Raw genomic sequence first — 17,989 nt, forward strand, 5'->3', positions numbered from 1 at the left:
TGTTAGGAATAATATTTGTATCTTTTAAATAAAATAGTCAAAACCTAGACGAAATAAACCTTAACTGATTCATTCTGAGGCTAAATATTGTTAAAAAAAAATCAAGAAATCCCATTTGACAAACAACATGTAATATATATATATATATATATATATATATATATATAAATAAATAATAGACAGAGCCACTTTAAATGTTTCATATTTTCACACACGCAGAAATACTGACAGAAATCGAGCACGTATTTGACAGTTTAGTGACTGCAGAGAAAAAGAGCTGAACCTTTGTTATCAAAGCTGGGACCGATCGGATATGGGAGCAACCACAATAAGAAGGCAAAGAAAACAACATGTGAACACTCATGCCAACACACACACACACACAGAAAGGAAAAGAAAACACCCACATGCTCTCCCCCTTTTCCTCACATGCTCACACACACTACATAAATAGTCCCATGTAAAACAGAGGGTAACAATGACTTCACCAGGCCTGGCCTGGCCTGGCCTGGCCCCACACACACACACACACACACACACTACACTCTCTTTCTCTCTCATTTTCTCCCCCTTTGGCCTATGGAGAAACTTCCATGAGAACAACTTGCTGATGGAGTTCCCAGTACAAAGCAGCTGCAGTACTAACTGACCAACTTGGATATTGCTTTTAGCTCCTATAACTTCAGCATTTCCTATCAAAATAGCTTTAGTATATATTACATAGAGCATTCAGATTGATTTCAACCCTCGTGTGTCAGCTATTTAAATATTCAGGGGGAGACAATGACAATTCGGACTGATTATCCGGCTAAATAATAAGAAAAACATTTACTAACACGACTGCCAGACATTGTTTGCTGAAAAGTTTACAACTGGTCAACTCCTCAGGATCTAGGATCATCAAAAACTGACTTAGTCATAACTCCTTTTATCAGTCAGAAGTTCAGCTGCTTCCAATACATTCTCCTGCTGTTATATTCTCATATTAAAACGGCCTGTACAAAACCCTGCTCTGTGATTGGCTGGTGCTCTTAAATAGTGATGAAACAGCTGAGCAAGAGGACTGCTGCTGTATTGCTGGCGGCTTTACAACTGCAGAGTGGCGGGCAGGCAACAGCAAGCTTCCAGCCCGCAGGCTCCAGTGGACAGGATAAGGCTTCTTTGTTCAACACTCACAGCCCACTCCTCACAGAGAAAACCAGAAAGTACAAGGAGCCCACTCACCACACACACACACACACACACACACACACACACACACACACACACACACACACACACACACACACACACACACACACACACACACACACACACACACACACACACACACACACACACACACACACACACACCTGCACAAACACATGCTGATATATCAAATATCACAGCCTGCCACTAAGACCAGTGGCAATATTTCCAATCAGATTTTTATACATGTAGAATTCCCCCATGCCGTTAACTTTTGCTGTACTGCATTAGTGACCTCACAGCAACAACTTAAAAAGGGATAAAACACTAATAAAACGACTGATAAAAAAATATATATACTCACAACCACATAGTTAAATACACGGGCGGATGACAAAAGCAAAATCCATTCATTTGTCATGCCTTTTTCATACTGTCTAACATGGTGAAAAAAGAGTTGGTGCAGAAAGTTTTTTTTTCCTCTCTCAGCCCAGCATGTGCCTCCCCCAGACTTTGGCTTGTTGTGATTGGACGAAAACAAAAGAAACCTGAGCTTTCCTCCTTCTGAGCCCCGCCCCTCCAGTGTGAGGGATCAGGTGTAGTACGTCTGCGTCAACACTCACCCAAAGAAATATGACTGAACTTAACCGGTACACACTAAAGAAAGCCAACTTCGAGGCAGCTCGACAAAAACACACACACACACACACACACACACACACACACACACACACACACACACACATACACACACAGCTGAGTAAGTAAAAGTGCCATTCAAGCGAAACAGAGAAAATATTTTTTTAGTTTTGTATTTTTAAGAAGAGAATGAACACAAAAGCTCCTTAACATACAGGAACATTGAGCAGGGCAATCAGTGCAGACACAAAAAAACAAGCTTCATGGATAGAAGCAGCCAGCGAAATCCAACAGTTAGAATAGTGTCAGATAACCATCTGTGTGTGTGTGTGTGTGTGTGTGTGTGTGTGTGTGTGTGTGTGTGTGTGTGTGTGTGTGTGTGTGTGTGTGTGTGTGTGTGTGTGTGTGTGTGTGTGTGTGGAAGCAATGGTTAATTTTCTGCTTTCTGGTTTTCTGTATACTTTTTTTTTTCTTCCAAAGAACTAGGTCCATAATTTTCCAATTTAAACTAATATAAGCACTGTTCCTATGACAGAGGAAGAGTTATAATAAGCAGAAAGCTCACGTGTGTTAAATTAAGTCCAGAGAGTCGACCCTACACACGGTTTCCTATAGAGAGGGCTAGTTTTTTACCTTGCTATTTTTAGCGTAGCTTCTTCTGTAATAACAACCTATCATTCTCCACTTTAAGAGTAATCGCTGTTCTTTTGGGAGAGTCACAACAAAACTTTTCATAGAACTGACTCAAGCGACTGCAAGTTTCAACAAGAAGTCAGTCAGTCAGTCAGTCAGTCAGTCAGTCAGTAGTAACCTTTTGCCAGAGAAAGAAAGCCCTCGAGAAACATCAAATATTATGACTAAAAACTAGTCTAAATGTAGAATGGCCAGGGGGGCAAAATAGGATGAAAGAATTTTTTTTTAGGAGCTCTGTAGAGACCAGAGAGGCAGCCATATTAATTCAACTTCTTGTAGCAGCAAGTCAACTTTAGCAATTGACTTTTAGATTAACCTGCATTACCCTACAGTCAAACCACTTCAAGGTCATACTTAAATAACAATTAAATGTAGGGATTAGGGTTTATAATGTGTTAATTATTTCTAAAAAATAATCTGGTAGAATGAGCAGTTTGATAAATCGTAAAACATCACAGACTTTTTAGATCTGTTCTTTGCACTGATGGTCTCACTTGCTGTTACATGTCATTTATGATCACCAGAGGAAAATGTTGACTGTTTCAGAAACATTTCAAAGTTCCTTGTAGCACCTTTAAACTACACAAAATAAATGGTTGCAACAATACGTCCCCATTGTGCTTTGGCAGACCAACTCACCAAATAAAATCCAACTTGTGACACGCGTGTAGGAGCATTTTGCTTATCAATGCATTCAGAAGTTAACCACGACATTGTGCATAAAATATTTCACAGAGGAGTAAAAAAAACAACAGAATATAAAACACAGAGTGGGAAGATGGATTTAGTGCCCGGTTTCTCTTTAGTCTGAAATGGTAATTCTCCCACCACTCACTGGCACATCTCCCATAACACCGAGCAAGATGACTCGGCACAAATGTCAAGACACATGAGCTAAGCCTTTGTTATGGGAGCTCAGACGGTCACAAGATGAAGGAACAAAGACCCTTCCCCCCCTGAGCCACAAGAACTACTTCTTGTCAGACAGGCATACCTGTTACACAGGCAATGCAAAAAAAAAGTCAACATACACAACCAGTGTTTGCAAAGGAGCTTACTCACCAGGTAAAAGCCCTTGATTACTGTACATTCATACAGTATATTGCTGCTTCACCGATTCATTCAAATACAGTATGAGCTGCACTTCTGAGAAGGCCACGAGGACATTATGTATTTAGATGTGAAGTGTTTGGCACATACAAACATACAGATCATTTTGTAAAAAGCGACTAGAGAAATGTCTGTAGACACTTGTGAATTTGCTTACACTCTAAGTTTGTCTTTGCAGTTAACTATAATTGCTATGAACACAAGCTGCCTACAGCTGCAAATGAACAAAGTTACCCTTTAAAGTCCAATAGGTGTTTGTGCCAGCTTACACAAATGACAGTGTGTACCGCATGGTGCATCCACACATGCTGCTGTGTGTTTGCATGGTGCTTAAGCACATAAATACACAGCCAGTAACTGGGGCTCTACTTCTAATCCAGGGCTTCCAGTATATATCATCTACCATATTCCATTGTGTCACATCAATGTGCACTGACCAACAGGTGTTACCAAACAGGTGGCATAAATAAATGCAACAGCTAATAGTTAGCATCGTAGCGTGCTTGCAAAAAGTGCACAGCTCTATCCAACACCTTCTTGGCTGTCTCTGCAATAAATAGCAATGATGGCTGGAGTCCCATGACCGACTCATTCAAACAGAGAGAGAGAGCGTGCGAGAGAGAGAGAGAGACATAGATAGATAGATAGAGAGAGAGAGAGAGAGAGAGAGAGAGAGAGAGACATAGAGGGAGAAAGAGAGAGACATAGAGAGAGAGAGAGGGAGAGAGAGAGTTAGAGAGACATAGAGGGAGAGAGAGAGAGCGAAAGGGAGAGAGAGAGAGCGAAAGAGAGAGAGAGAGAGAGCTCTGACTCCACTGCCCCCCCAGCCCCAGCAGTCCTTCACCACCAACTCGGCGCTCCAGAATCTCTGGAATCCGTGGAAGTGGGAATGTGCGGACGTTGGAGATGTGAGTAATCTTTCTGTTGTGCGCTCCCCCTGTTTCCAAGCTCCCAGAGATCTGCAGGGCTATAAGGAGAACACTGTGCAGCCCGGCTAAACCTGGCGTAGCACCCGGCAGGACAAACTGGGACTTCTGGGAAAAGCCCCCCAATGCTATAGTGCTGCACAGATTCACAGAGCGAAGAGAGCCCGCAATGCACTTTGGTCCAACAGAAACACTTGCAAACAGTGTGTGTGTGTGTGTGTGTGTGTGTGTGTGTGTGTGTGTGTGTGTGTGTGTGTGTGTGTGTGTGTGTGTGTGTGTGTGTGTGTGTGTGCGCAAAGAAGACAGGAGCAGTGATACATAGAGATACATCTTTCTTTCTAGCACCTAAGGGAATGTGTACTTCTGTGAAAAAAGGCCTGTTAAATGACAGTACGTTTTGTCTTTGTATGTATGTAGCTTCTGGTTAGCTCCTGTGTTTTTGTGTGTGTACAAGAGAGACATGAGCAGTGATGGAACATTAGAGATGAACAAAAGATAATAATAAAAAGAACTACAACCTTGGCAAAAGTTTGTCATCGCAAAACAAACAAATGACAAAGGAATGCTTCTCTCGTCAGTGTAACTACTACTCACATCTGTGCGACGTAGAGCCGGCTCATCTTGGCCACGTGCTCGTTGTCGTCCATGTCGCTGTCGCCCGTCTCCCCGCTCAGCTTCCTCTTGGTGGGGCTGATGGGAGGAAGAGTCCTCTGGCTGGACAGGGAGGAAGAGGAGGAGGAGGAGGAAGAGGAGGAGGAAGAGGAGGAGGACGACGAAGACAGGGACAAGGACTGGAGTCTGGGGTCAACCCTCAGAGCCGCTTCACCTGAGAGAGAGAGAGAGAGAGAGAGAGGGGGACATACAAAGAGGGGATATTAGTGACGTGATGTGGACTATATTATTATTTTTAGAGCTACGCCAAAGACAATTTAAATGTAGAGATAAGGTAAACTCCATTGTCAGTGTAGCACCAGTACAATTTTTTTTTAAAGTACAGTGTTATACAAGTTCGATATTCATTAAAAAAGTGGAAGGCAGTGATTCTGGAGAACACCTGTTGTCAAAACACTATCCATACTGTGTGTTTGAGCTGAAAAAAAAAATTAATCTGGGTTTAATACACAACCTAGACTATCTAAAGTGGTATGTAAACCAAAAATCAGACAGCGCACACGCAGTATGTAGTTCATGAAGATATTCACTGATTTTGAGAAAAAGTGATTTTGACGACAAGCTTTCGCCAGAACCGCTGACTCCAACTTTTAAGTTAGCAAAAACAACAGTTGACTTTACTTATGGGGGAATCTCAAAATAAACTGCAGTCCTCACTCGCGTGCTTACACTTCCAGACCTTGCTTTCCAACAAGGTGCTTAGCCATGGATGTAAATTATGGTAATTAGTCAAATGGATGGTATTTCCAACTTAGAAAGCAACTGTTTTATTGCCACTTTAAACAAGTCGACCACAAAACTGACTTCAGGACAGCATTACTACCAGGCCGCCATCCAGCCCAAACTTTGGATGTTGTTGACTTGTACAGTTTTGCTGGCACTAGCAGAGGTGTATATGGTTAGGAATATTTTGGGAGAAATAGTTGTGGATGGGTTGAGCATACACGTGTGTGGTGGTGTGAACTATTTCTCTCTCTCACACTCTCTGCTTCCCTTCCAGTGTTGTGCTGGTTACAGACAGACAGACAGACAGGCAGACAGGCAGACAGACAGAGGGCCTACACAGCCGTCAGTGAGTGGGCGTACGAGCTAAAGAGAATCAGGGAAAACTACCACTGGCTCTGTCTCAGCGCGGGGACTTTCCACTCTGCTACGGCCTCGTGTGTGTATCTGTCTGACTGTTCACAAACAAAACATGAACAAGCCTAGAGACTCTCATTCCACCTTCTCCACAACTACTCCCATGCTATGAGAAACACACTATGTATATAAGTTATTCAATATAGTTTGTATAGTTTAGAGTTGTATAGTCATTAATAAACCAGATGCACAACGTTTAAAGTAGCTATGAGGAGTTTTCAGTATTTTGTTGAATCTAGATGCACATTTGGATAAAAGCGGTAGTGTTTTTTTTTTTGCAAAACCAGCACCCAAGCATATGTGCTGTTACAAGTCATTTATGATCATCACAGGAAAAAAGTTAAGACAGTCTCAAGAACATTTAGAACGTTCTTTGTAGGAAGTTTAAATAAATATAATTTGTTTTAAAGTGAGAAACAGATTGGAAAACATTTAGAAAATGCCAATGGTTTGGATGAAATGAGTTGTTTTGGAGCCGTCCTTATGGCTAGAGGAGCTTTCCTATAAACTACAGTGGACAGTGTTCTTTCGGTGGAAGAAAGTAAATGACTCTTAAATGCATGAGGCCATAAAATCTGGGTGAAATCAAGTTTAAACCGATCTGAAAACAATTATATCATTAAGTCGTTTAGAAGGCTGTCGAGCGTGCACACAGGCGCACACACACACACACACACACACACACTGAAAAGGCTTTGTAATGTAATCAAATGTGGGCGCTCTATTCCTCCAATGTTCCTCTGTGTGTAGTTTTAGCATGGCCTCCTCTATCTATCTCTCTTTCCCTCTCTCTCTCTCTCTCTCTCTCTCTCTCTCTCTGGCATGTTCCTGCTCGCCCCACTGTGTACCATGGCAACAAGGGTGACATCATAGCTTCTGGCAGGACAGAGGGATGGCAATGAAAGAAGAAGGGAGAGTGTGACACCACCGCCCGGGCCAATCGGGAGCCAGGACACATAATAGCTTATCAGAGAGTTCAGGAGTGAAACCGCTCAACGAGGGCCGAATCTGTGTGTGTGTGTGTGTGTGTGTGTGTGTGTGTGTGTGTGTGTGTGTGTGTGTGTGTGTGTGTGTGTGTGTGTGTGTGTGTGTGTGTGTGTGTGTGTCACCTGCAAACAAATACTAAGACATTTGGCCCAAATAGAGTCACATACTGTTGACCTTACTGCTGCTCAACAACAGGCAACCTGAGCAATTATATTACAAACAGTTACTTGCCAGTGAGATAAAGCTATGTTTACACTTCTTAATACTGATTTTTAACGCTACACTGAAACACCCAGTTAGACCGCATACGCTCTAGCAGGTGTAGACTGTACAGATTTCAGATATTCATAAGCTAACCTATGTGTGAAGCATTCATTTCTAACTGGAACTGTTTTATAGTCCATGGATGGACAGAAGCAAAGTAATCACACAACAACCAACAACAAGATTAGCTATTTTTCACACAAGAAATTGTCTATAGATTGCATGTGTGACTGAGAGAAATACTGACTCAAGAACAGCAGTTTAACGGCATATCTTTTCAATGCATAAAGAACATTGCAATATCAAGAAATGCTATTATTTTTTTTCCATTTCTTTTTTCTTTTATTTTTGTGTTTGACTTGTTTGAACCAGCAGACAATCAGTGGAAGTAGTGTTGCACTCCACCATTCGCCCTCTCTCTCACTCCATCAAAGCCTACTCCTCTTGACAGAACTTCAAACAGCCTGGAAATCAGGACGAGATTGGATTACAAACAGAGTTGAACCTCTCTCTCTCTCTCTCTCTCTCTCTCTCTCTCTTATTCTCAATTCCCCCCCCCCCCTTCAGATACTTCAAAAAGATGAGTCCATACATGCCCTCCCTCCCCACCAGCAAAGTCATTATTATTGGCTGAGTTTCTTCTGTAACCTGAACCTTTGCCCCCTCTGGGCGTCCTATATGCTTTAAGTCCATGGAGCTTTAAAACTCAAAAGGACACATAAAAAAAAAATGAAACATTTTCACAGAACTTCTTGCCTGTGTGAGAAGCTGAACTTTTAAACCGGATGTTGGATCGGTTTGATCTCTGACAGAAACAGGAAGGGAGCGCAGGGCAGACAGACAGACAGACAGGGAGACAGACAGGGAGACAGACAGACAGACAGAGTTAGAGAGAAGTTGACGAAAGTAAATTTTTGCTCTGAGGAGGTTTTCATCAAGCTTGTTTATTTTCTCCCGCTCAGCAGTATAAAGGGACAGTCAGCAGCATTCCTCTTCACAACTCACTGCCAGGCCGACTACTGATAGCAGCTTTACAGAGAGAGAGGGAGAAAGAGCGCTGAAACATTGCATCGGCTGCCTGTCATCTACTATGTACACAGAGCCGGGGAGCAAATCATAATAAAAACAATCATTTCCAAAAATGATTCCAGATTTGAAATTGCATGGGAGCATTCGGTTGGCTTGGGGTTTTTTCATCAGATAACGAGAGTCACAGACACTTAGCAACTGTTTACGATCCTGCTGCACATTTAGCTTATTTGCATTTTTGATAAGACACAACATTTAAACTTAATAATGTGATCAGATTCTATTTGATATATATTGGGCTCGAAAGTTGCACATGGGGAAAGGCAACCTCAAGGCCAGCAACAACAATATGACTTCACTATTGTTGATCATTAGTTTAGTTAGTCATGCATGCATAAAGGGTTGGGACCCATTTAGGCCTACTGTTTAGAATGGATTCATCAGAACTGGTTGCCATTCAAAACCTGTTTGATCATCTTTTGATGTTTCATTCCATCCATGGAGGATTGCAACACACAGTGGCAATGCAAGATTTGATTTGTCTGAAGCCAGGATTGAAATGAGTTCTAGGGGGAAGAAACTGATGGGGGGCTGATAAATAGAAATACATACACGATTGTGGCTTCTCTTGTATATTCTCCAAACCTTTCAATTTGTTATTTAAGTCACAAACGGAAAGGGGCTAAATATCAATGTGTCAATGCATCATCAGCCTAAAAACAACAAGCGACATCAATGAAATCTTTAAAGTCCTCTGTGTGTGTGTGTGTGTGTGTGTGTGTGTGTGTGTGTGTGTGTGTGTGTGTGTGTGTGTGTGTGTGTGTGTGTGTGTGTGTGTGTGTGTGTGTGTGTGCATTTCCAAAATGTACCTGTTCGATCCGCAAACAAATCATTGGACCTAAGAAGACTGGGGATGTCAGAGAAGTGCAAACTATCAAAACACTTCAATCCATCTAGGAGGCTATACTTCATTTAACACGGTTTATTACAAATCTATATCAAATTGTGTAATATATCTGATTATTTCACAATAAGAAGGGAAGGATTTTTTTGTTTTATATATATATGAACTCACCAAACACTTTATTTTGACACAAAAGATGCAATAAGTTTCAAGTCAAAACTTGCCATTGAATGTTGATGATGAAAACAGAACAGTGTGTAAGTGTCTAAGTCATATAAATTAACCTTTGAACACATGTGTGTATTTGTTGTGGAATGTATTTCAGTATGTGCTGATGCATACAATAACAAGTCAGTACACACACACACACACACACACACACACACACACACACGTCCCACCACACTATCACAAAACTCCTGCAGCCCCCTTCTTCTTTTGGGCTAAACAAGTTTGAACATGAAGGGCCTTCTCTCTCACTGATTGGCTCACTTCCCTGTTCTTTTATCTGTTTTCTTATCGTGAGGAACACATGACATGCTGGAGTCAGATTTTAGCTCCGTCAGCGAAAAACAAAACACATACACACAAAGAAAAACACAGATGGGCTAATCCTGCAGAGATTTGCTTCCAGAGAGAGAAATAAGGGATTGTATGACTTCTAAAAGAGGATACACAAGTACAAACATATAGGCCCTACTACCACTAAAAACTAGTGTGCAATTCATTTAATTTTAATCGCAATTAAATTCTCAACTTCCATCAATTTGACTGTTTATAAAATCGGCTTTTACAAGACAATGATTTTATGTCAAGTCAAGCCTTTGAGTCAGTATTTTTATTTTTTATTTTACAATTGTTGAATTATTTAAATTCAATAACATCCACTGTTAAACAGACCATTTTTTTTAAAAAGTGACCAAATGCATGATGATTCCAAAGTAATGTTTGTAATCTTAATCTTGTTAAATAATCATGATTGCAATATTAATCTAAGAAATAGAAATCATGATTTATTTGTTTTAACCATAATCAAGCAGCCCTACTATTAACTATCCCCCTCCTCTTCTCAACCCCTGTAAGTTCCTTCACTCACAGGGTGAAACCTGAGAACGGTGAAGCTTGGCAGTGACACAGAGAAGCCTTTTGATTGGCTACAATCCCAGAGTTGCCAGTGGCAGTCTCTTTATCTGCTGCACCATCACTGCACTGAAGGATGAGCTGAAGACATGATGTGTCTGTTAAACTCCTGAGCAGAAACTAGAAAAGTAGCATGCCTACATGATGCCTACAATCAAGACTTTGATCAGCAGTTTGTCAAACAGGAATGAAAGCAAATACACAACACCCGTTTTTCCCACGGCAAAAACAAAAGAAAAGTTCAACTCCGAGACAGAAATAACTTACCTAAGCACCACCACCACCAAAATAAATACATAAATAAAAAATGCATCTTCCCTCTACCTGCTCATATAAAAATGGTACTTGGCCACCTGCCATACAACCTCACTGACCCTGGCTGCTTGCAACTGCACAGTGAAATTCAGCTGCAGTCTTAATAGGAGTTTTATTACAGCTTCATTATAATATGTTACATTTAGAGATGAGCTGCTACAATAGACTGTAGTGTATAAGGCTGCTAACTCAGTTGCTCATTGAAAATGTTTTCTTTATGTTGCTGCTGCTTTTGAATTTTGTATAAATCTGTCTTTTTTTTTTTGGTGCTGCGTCGTGATCCCTTCTACTTCTAAAAAATATATTTGCTTAAGTTCTAAAAAATGAGAAAGTTTGAAGTTGACATGCCTGTCAATTGAAACAAGTACTTTCTTCTGTGGATCCTGCATGTTAGTGCATGTGTAGAAATCAAGAGGCAGAGAGCTACGACAAAGGCAAGACGTACAGCAGCATTTAGCCCCCCAGAAAAAGACTGGATGATATTACCTTCCCCTGACATGTGAGCCTGGGGGGGGGGGGGAAGAGAGAGAGACAGGAGTTACACTACTCTAAACTCAGTCCCTTTGCAAAGATATGGAAGGTCCCGCTCTGTGCGTCCATTGACATAACATTCATTCCTACACTGCTCATGCTAGAAATAATATGTAGCCAAAACTGCAAAGGAAATATAAGAGAAATCCCAACCCTAAGCAAAACATTTTTTTTTAAATACGCCTACAGAGACTTTAAAATGCAAATTCACTTTGTCCTACTTCATTCAAATCACTACTGTAGAAGCCTAGTCCTTGAGGCTTTGTCAGAATATGAATGAACAAAAAAGGCAAAGACATTTACATACACAAATATCACAAGGATGGAATAGGCCTAATGAATAAGTTATAGCAGGAAGTTAAAATAACTGAGCAACTATTAGTAACTGCGTGAGTCAGCCAGCCACACAGGAGGAGAGCAATGAAATCCACACATGGTTTACAGCTTATTATTCAGCCTTTGATGTCAAATCATTAGCCTAGGTCTTCCTATAGGGCAGCTCACACAATGATAAGGCGTGCTTATAAAAACACCATTCATCAGATAACGAATGAGTGAATAGCGTAGGCCTAATGCTAAAAAGTGAAAAGTAAAACGAACGTCAACTACTACGTTACATGATGAAATGACGTGCGTTGATATGAAGTTCAAGCCGTTTAAAGTTATAACAGGTTAAATTCACCATTCATAAGTCAGTGTAACCAGCGTGTATTAAAACATATGGTCGAAATTATGTTAGGAAAGTTTAATGGAAAGTATAAACTAGCTTGACTTTAGAGAAAACCTCGCTCGACTACAACGTAGCTGACGTTAACTTGCAACGACGAGGTTTTTGAAAACAACCGTAGTAACTGCCACAAAACAGCCCAAAAAGCTCCACTTTACCTTCGTAGCACAGAATGCCAATGTTGTTGTTCATTTTGTCCAGGTACTGGTAGTTCAACAGGTCCATTTTAGTTAGTAGCATTTATCGAGTTTTCACAACAACGAAAAACCAAAAAAAAAGACCAGCTTTTTTTTCTCTTCTCTTCTCTTCTCAAGCGACGGTCAAAAAAAGCTAAAAGGCCCAGCCTCCAACTTTACTTTTTACTATAAAAACCTTAACAAAATACAAAAGCCCGCTTATTGTTCGAAAACCGGATTCCCCGAGTTGTTCTTATGAGTTTGAGAGACTTTTTTTTAATGTATCGAGGCGAAAAATAAAGCAAAAAATAGTAATAGCGACAGTTCTCCTCACAGCCAGCTGTAAGTCGACTGCACTGACACGCAGGCTATGCTTGGTATGACTCCTATGCTGCACCAGTGGTTTCCTCTAGCTGCTCACACAGACGCACTGGGCATGCTCGCGAAATCCCTGGAGCGCCTCAAATATCAGGGATGTTTTACGCACAAGATCAGCCTCTCCAAACAGAGAGAGACAGTCAGAGACAGAGAGAGAGAGAGAGAGAGAGAGAGAGAGAGAGAGAGAGAGAGAGAGAGAGAGAGAGAGAGAGAGAGAGAGAGAGAGAGAGAGAGACACACACACACCAAGTGAGCTGCAGTACTGAAACCTTGTTAAATTTTAAATCACAAGTCCCAGTGCTATAGTTATTTTACTGGATAGAAAGCATACCCTGTGTTGTTGTTGAGGTAGGCCTATAACCATAGACTGTAGGCCTATATAAGAGAGGGTATGCCTATAACTAACACATTAAGTCCTTCTAAGAATATAGATGAGATAATAACCCAGGTTATTAAAAGTCATAAAAGCAGTTATAACTTTATCACATGGTGCCAGGTACCGACAGGAATAATAGGGGGATATTATAGCCATAGCACTAAAAGTTTATAAGTTTGATAAGTCAATAAGTCACACATTAAATCGACTGTCTATCAGCAGGTGAACAGAAAAAAAAAATCAAAAATAGTTAGGGAGCTGTTTCTCTTTGTGGGTTTTCATGCATATAAACCTTTTCCTACTCTCGACCTACTTTGCTTTTGTTTCAGCGTCCTTACAGCAGAACAACTTGTAAATAAAGGACTTGCCTTTATATAACTGTTAAGATTAATCTAGAATCTATTTGTTGTGCAATATGGAAAAAAAACATCTGTGTAAAATTAACTAGCCTATCTGTAGGTGTCTTGCACATGGAGGGAAAACAGACTTCACTGTGTTGATGTTAGAATGGCTATAAAAAGTTACAAAGGCCTGGGTGAAGTGTCCTCCATTTTCAGAGTGGTGCTCTCCTGCCCCCTGGCGTTTGAGCTCTGGCACTACACCCAAATGTTGTCTTTAAAAAAACCAGATGGTCAAAAAGCAAGAAGGCAAACAGGATGAAAAGTAGAAGAATAGCACCTGAATGTGACCCTGATCGCATTACATGGTTTGTGTTGAAAGAGTAGAGAGACGTTTCCCCTGGGTATTTGACTGAGGACATAATGAGCAGGGTGTGGCTGTGCTTTTAGAGTGTGACTTTACACACAAACATGCATTTGTCATGTGCATGTGTTTTTGTGTGGGTGACACATAGCCTACCTAACGTGACGGTATGTGTTTACATGCAGGCTACACACACACTTGTAAACTTACCCTACTCTGCTTCACAAACACAAATCTTTCCCAACACCAACCCCCTATACAAACACGAACACACAAAAGCCCCTTGGCCTCCCCCTCCCTTGTAACTGTGGCTCAGGCCTAAGGAACATGCTCCTTTTCTCATTGGATACCCATTGTTACCAGTTAAACACACACACACACACACACACACACACACACACACACACACACACACACACACACACACACACACACACACACACACACACACACACACACACACACACACACACACACACACACACACACACACACACACACACACACACACACACACACACACACACACACACACACACACACACACACACACACACACACACACACGATCTTGTATGTAAGATGTGTCGCTAATGCAGCAGTATGAGTTACAGACAAAACAATCAAGAATTCCTAATCATTAACCAAAATCAATAATAATAACCAAGAATCCCTTCCAATACAAGATAAGAAATAAGCCTGACTTTATTCAGAGAGATGACCTTGTCTTGTATATCAGTAACAACAAATGGTTTGAATCTTAAACTTTGATTGACATCCATAAAGCAGTAAACGTCAGAGCCAGACTAAAACAGAGAGCAAAGGGATATCTGTTATGGGCAGAACAATGAGGCAGCTCATTCAAGCTTCCACATGCAGATAAAGACTTAATGGCTCTTCAAACACTTTTTGGGCCATTGAGACTGTCAAATAGTCTTGGTCCACTTCTGCCATGACTTTGTGTATGTCATGCAGCGAACAAAGACAACCCAGGAGTCAACCAAGGACAGCCACAAGCCTTTACCATATATTTACCAATGGCTGTTTATTAAAAATACTGAGAATACCGCCATGTATATTACGAGACCATGTCGTTTTCACATCACAATCAACGTGTTTTTTTATATTACATTTTTTAAATAAAAATATGCTTTATTTCTTTTTAATAATCTTTGTACGTGCGTTTGGCTTGGTCCCGTTTAGCATTGGTTGCATCATTTGTTTTCCCCTTTGCATCAGCAGGTCATTCATTTGTCTTGCAATTATAGCAAACACTTGACTTACAATTCAATTTAAAGCGGGTAAACACACAGTCTCTTAACAGTGTCTTTGTTTGGGCCTTGGCGTGCTGTAAAGACTGAATAACTACACTAAGGGGATTAATGCTTACACAATAAGTCTGTGAAATTCCACCCACTTTTTTTTTTCTTCAATACAGACAAGTTGTTACACATAACGGTGTAGCCTACTGCAGCGTTAAAATTCGCACTCACTCTCACTCATCTCCTCACTGGTTTGTTCCCCAGATTGCTTTTACTTCAGCATGACTCACAAAGCGAAGATCTCGCTCAGAGGCTGATGACCTATAGTGATGTCAGCCATAGGAGAAGGCAGGCTGGGGCAGAACACTGTTGTTGGGAAAAAACTTAAATGTCTGCTTAATTAAATGCAAGCTCTTGTGGAAGTTCACTCACTACTGCTTTAAAAAGGTGGAAGTCAACCATTCCGGAGAAATCTTGTTGTCAATTTTTTTTTACCAAAATCAGTGAATATTTCCTCACGATCCGTTACCTGTCCATACTGTGTGTGAAATCAAGCTGGGAAAAAAAATCCAGTGTTATTAATACACAGCCTAGGCACTAGAAACGGGTATGTTGCTAGCTATCGTGGGCCTCCTTTGTTTACATTCACTTTGCTTACAGTTTACAGAGCCTATATAGCATAATAAAGGGTTAATTCTGTATTTTTTAAGGGTGGGTTGATTGAGGTAGTTATGCTGCTACCTTATGAAGATATGGATTATAGGTGGTGAATGTTGAGGAGATACTCACTGCTTTGGACAATATAATTTTTTTTTAAAACAAGCACTCTCCAGAAATCACTGACTCCATCTTTTTTCATCATCATTTTACCAATAAATAATTCAACAACTGCTACCAATGGGAGCTGGATGGTTTCTAATAGTTTCTGGCCTTTCAAAATAAGTTTAGCCCCAATTTGGACCTCGGTAATCGGGTTTCTACTCTGAAGGACATAAGTTGGTTTTAAAATGAAATGGATGTAGAATTTATCAATGCACCCACCCACCAATCATGCCTCCATCTAGTGCGGTGGGTCCACAGCAGCCCTTCATTTCCAGTGTAGGACTCCTGCTTTCCTGTCATTATCCCCCTTGACTTCCTCCCCGTCTTATTTATTTATGTAATCGCTCGGGACAAAGCGCCAACCACTCCTTCTTTAATCTCCTGTGCGGTGTTGTGTGTCTCTCTCTTTCCAAACAGGTCTGGGCTTCTCCGGGGAGTGGGGTGTGTCAGGATAACAAGACACACACACACACACACACACACACACACACACACACACACACACACACACACACACACACACACACACACACACACACACACACACACACACACACACACACACACACACACACACACACACACACACACACACACACACACACACACACACACACACACACACACACACACACACACACACACACACACACACACACACACACACACACACGCCAGGTGGTGGTGATTCATCATACTGCTTTATTAAAACGCTCCTGTGTTGTGACAAAAACACTGGAAGAATAGAAGATAAAAAAAAAAAGATAATAATATAAAAAGGTTAGCTTGCTTTTTTTCTTTCTAACTTTTCCTGTTCACTACCTTGAATTATTTCAGGTATCACAGGTAACATTTCTTAAAGGTGCAATCTGTAACTTTGGGTGTGTCAGAGGGTTTAAAATGTTCTCAAGAATATTTTCATAACTGAATAAACAAACTTTACTCGCAGGACAATTGGATCCCTGGAACACTGTTTTGAATTTAGTCAGCTATACCTGAAGGGTTACTGTTTCACTGTTGTTGTTTACAGCAGCAGGACCCACAGTTTGGTTCACAAACATATTCCTTTTGGTTCCCCCGGTGTCTCAAATTAATCTTGTTTTGATTGATGATTGCAGAATTAATCAATACTAAGAATTGCTAGAGTAAATATGTTTTGGAAACTTACTGGAGGCTCAGCAAAGGTAAACAAATGCCCCCTCCTCTGAAACATTCATAGTGCACCTTTAAATAAATAACTTGTTGGTGACCTCCCCACCCCATTACAGGCTTTCTTTACACAGTGACATAATGCACTGATGACATTCATCTCTTCTGAAATGTGTTTTCTTACTTCCTGGTATCAGGGTGGTTACTTAACACGAACCTTGAGGCTGTTAAAAAGCTTTGATTACACGTCCAAACGGCTACAAACACCTGACTATGGGCAGACCTGTATTACAAGTTATGCTATATACTGTAGATTGATGTCCCATTATCTGCTAACTATCTGCTAGTCAAGCTTACAAACAAATGCAAATCCCTTACTGATTGATCCAAAAAATCTCAGCTTTTCATAATATTTGCATTATTTTACAAAAGGGAAAAAGCCACTCCAACGAGAAGAAGTTTCCCGGGATTGTTTTGGTAGAAGGATTCTCGACGCACGCTCACAGAAGAGGAAATATCAGGTTCCAACACAGCAAACAATGACAACAACAGGTGTTTGTGTACGGGAGTGAAGCTATTCGGTCATTTCCCACCTTTGTGATTTCTGTGTGTGTGTGTGTGTGTGTGTGTGTGTGTGTGTGTGTGTGTGTGTGTGTGTGTGTGTGTGTGTGTGTGCCTGCGTGTGCTTGCGTGTGTGAAAGGTGAAAACCCTGTCAGACTTTCCATTTCATATTAAACACGGGCCCCACATTCACATCATGCTCCGGGTTCGGTTAATTTTTACCATTATGATGTCATCGCTGATTTTTTAAAGTCAAACTAGGAGCCGAATTTGTGTTTGAGAGACGAAGAAACA

The 17,989-nt window shown here is 40.9% G+C and overlaps 1 protein-coding gene across 2 annotated transcripts in view; it reads right to left on the reverse strand.

Annotated features, from left to right (window-relative positions):
- The window catches only part of vgll4b (vestigial-like family member 4b), a 38,955-nt gene that overhangs the window by 11,743 nt on the left and 9,223 nt on the right, over nt 1-17,989 (reverse strand). Inside the window, exons 1-2 of one of the 2 annotated variants that reach the window (XM_080025497.1) lie at nt 12,427-12,785; nt 5,154-5,385 (exon numbers count right to left, since the gene is read on the reverse strand). In XM_080025497.1, coding sequence (XP_079881623.1) covers nt 5,154-5,385; nt 12,427-12,508 — 314 coding nt within the window. In that variant the 5' untranslated portion in view covers nt 12,509-12,785. Of the gene's footprint in view, nt 1-5,153; nt 5,386-12,426; nt 12,786-17,989 lie in introns of those variants that run through there. The other variant, XM_080025498.1, reaches the window with a different exon arrangement.

This window comes from Ammodytes marinus, assembly GCF_949987685.1.
Source record: "Ammodytes marinus genome assembly, chromosome: 4".
NCBI lineage: Eukaryota > Metazoa > Chordata > Actinopteri > Uranoscopiformes > Ammodytidae > Ammodytes > Ammodytes marinus.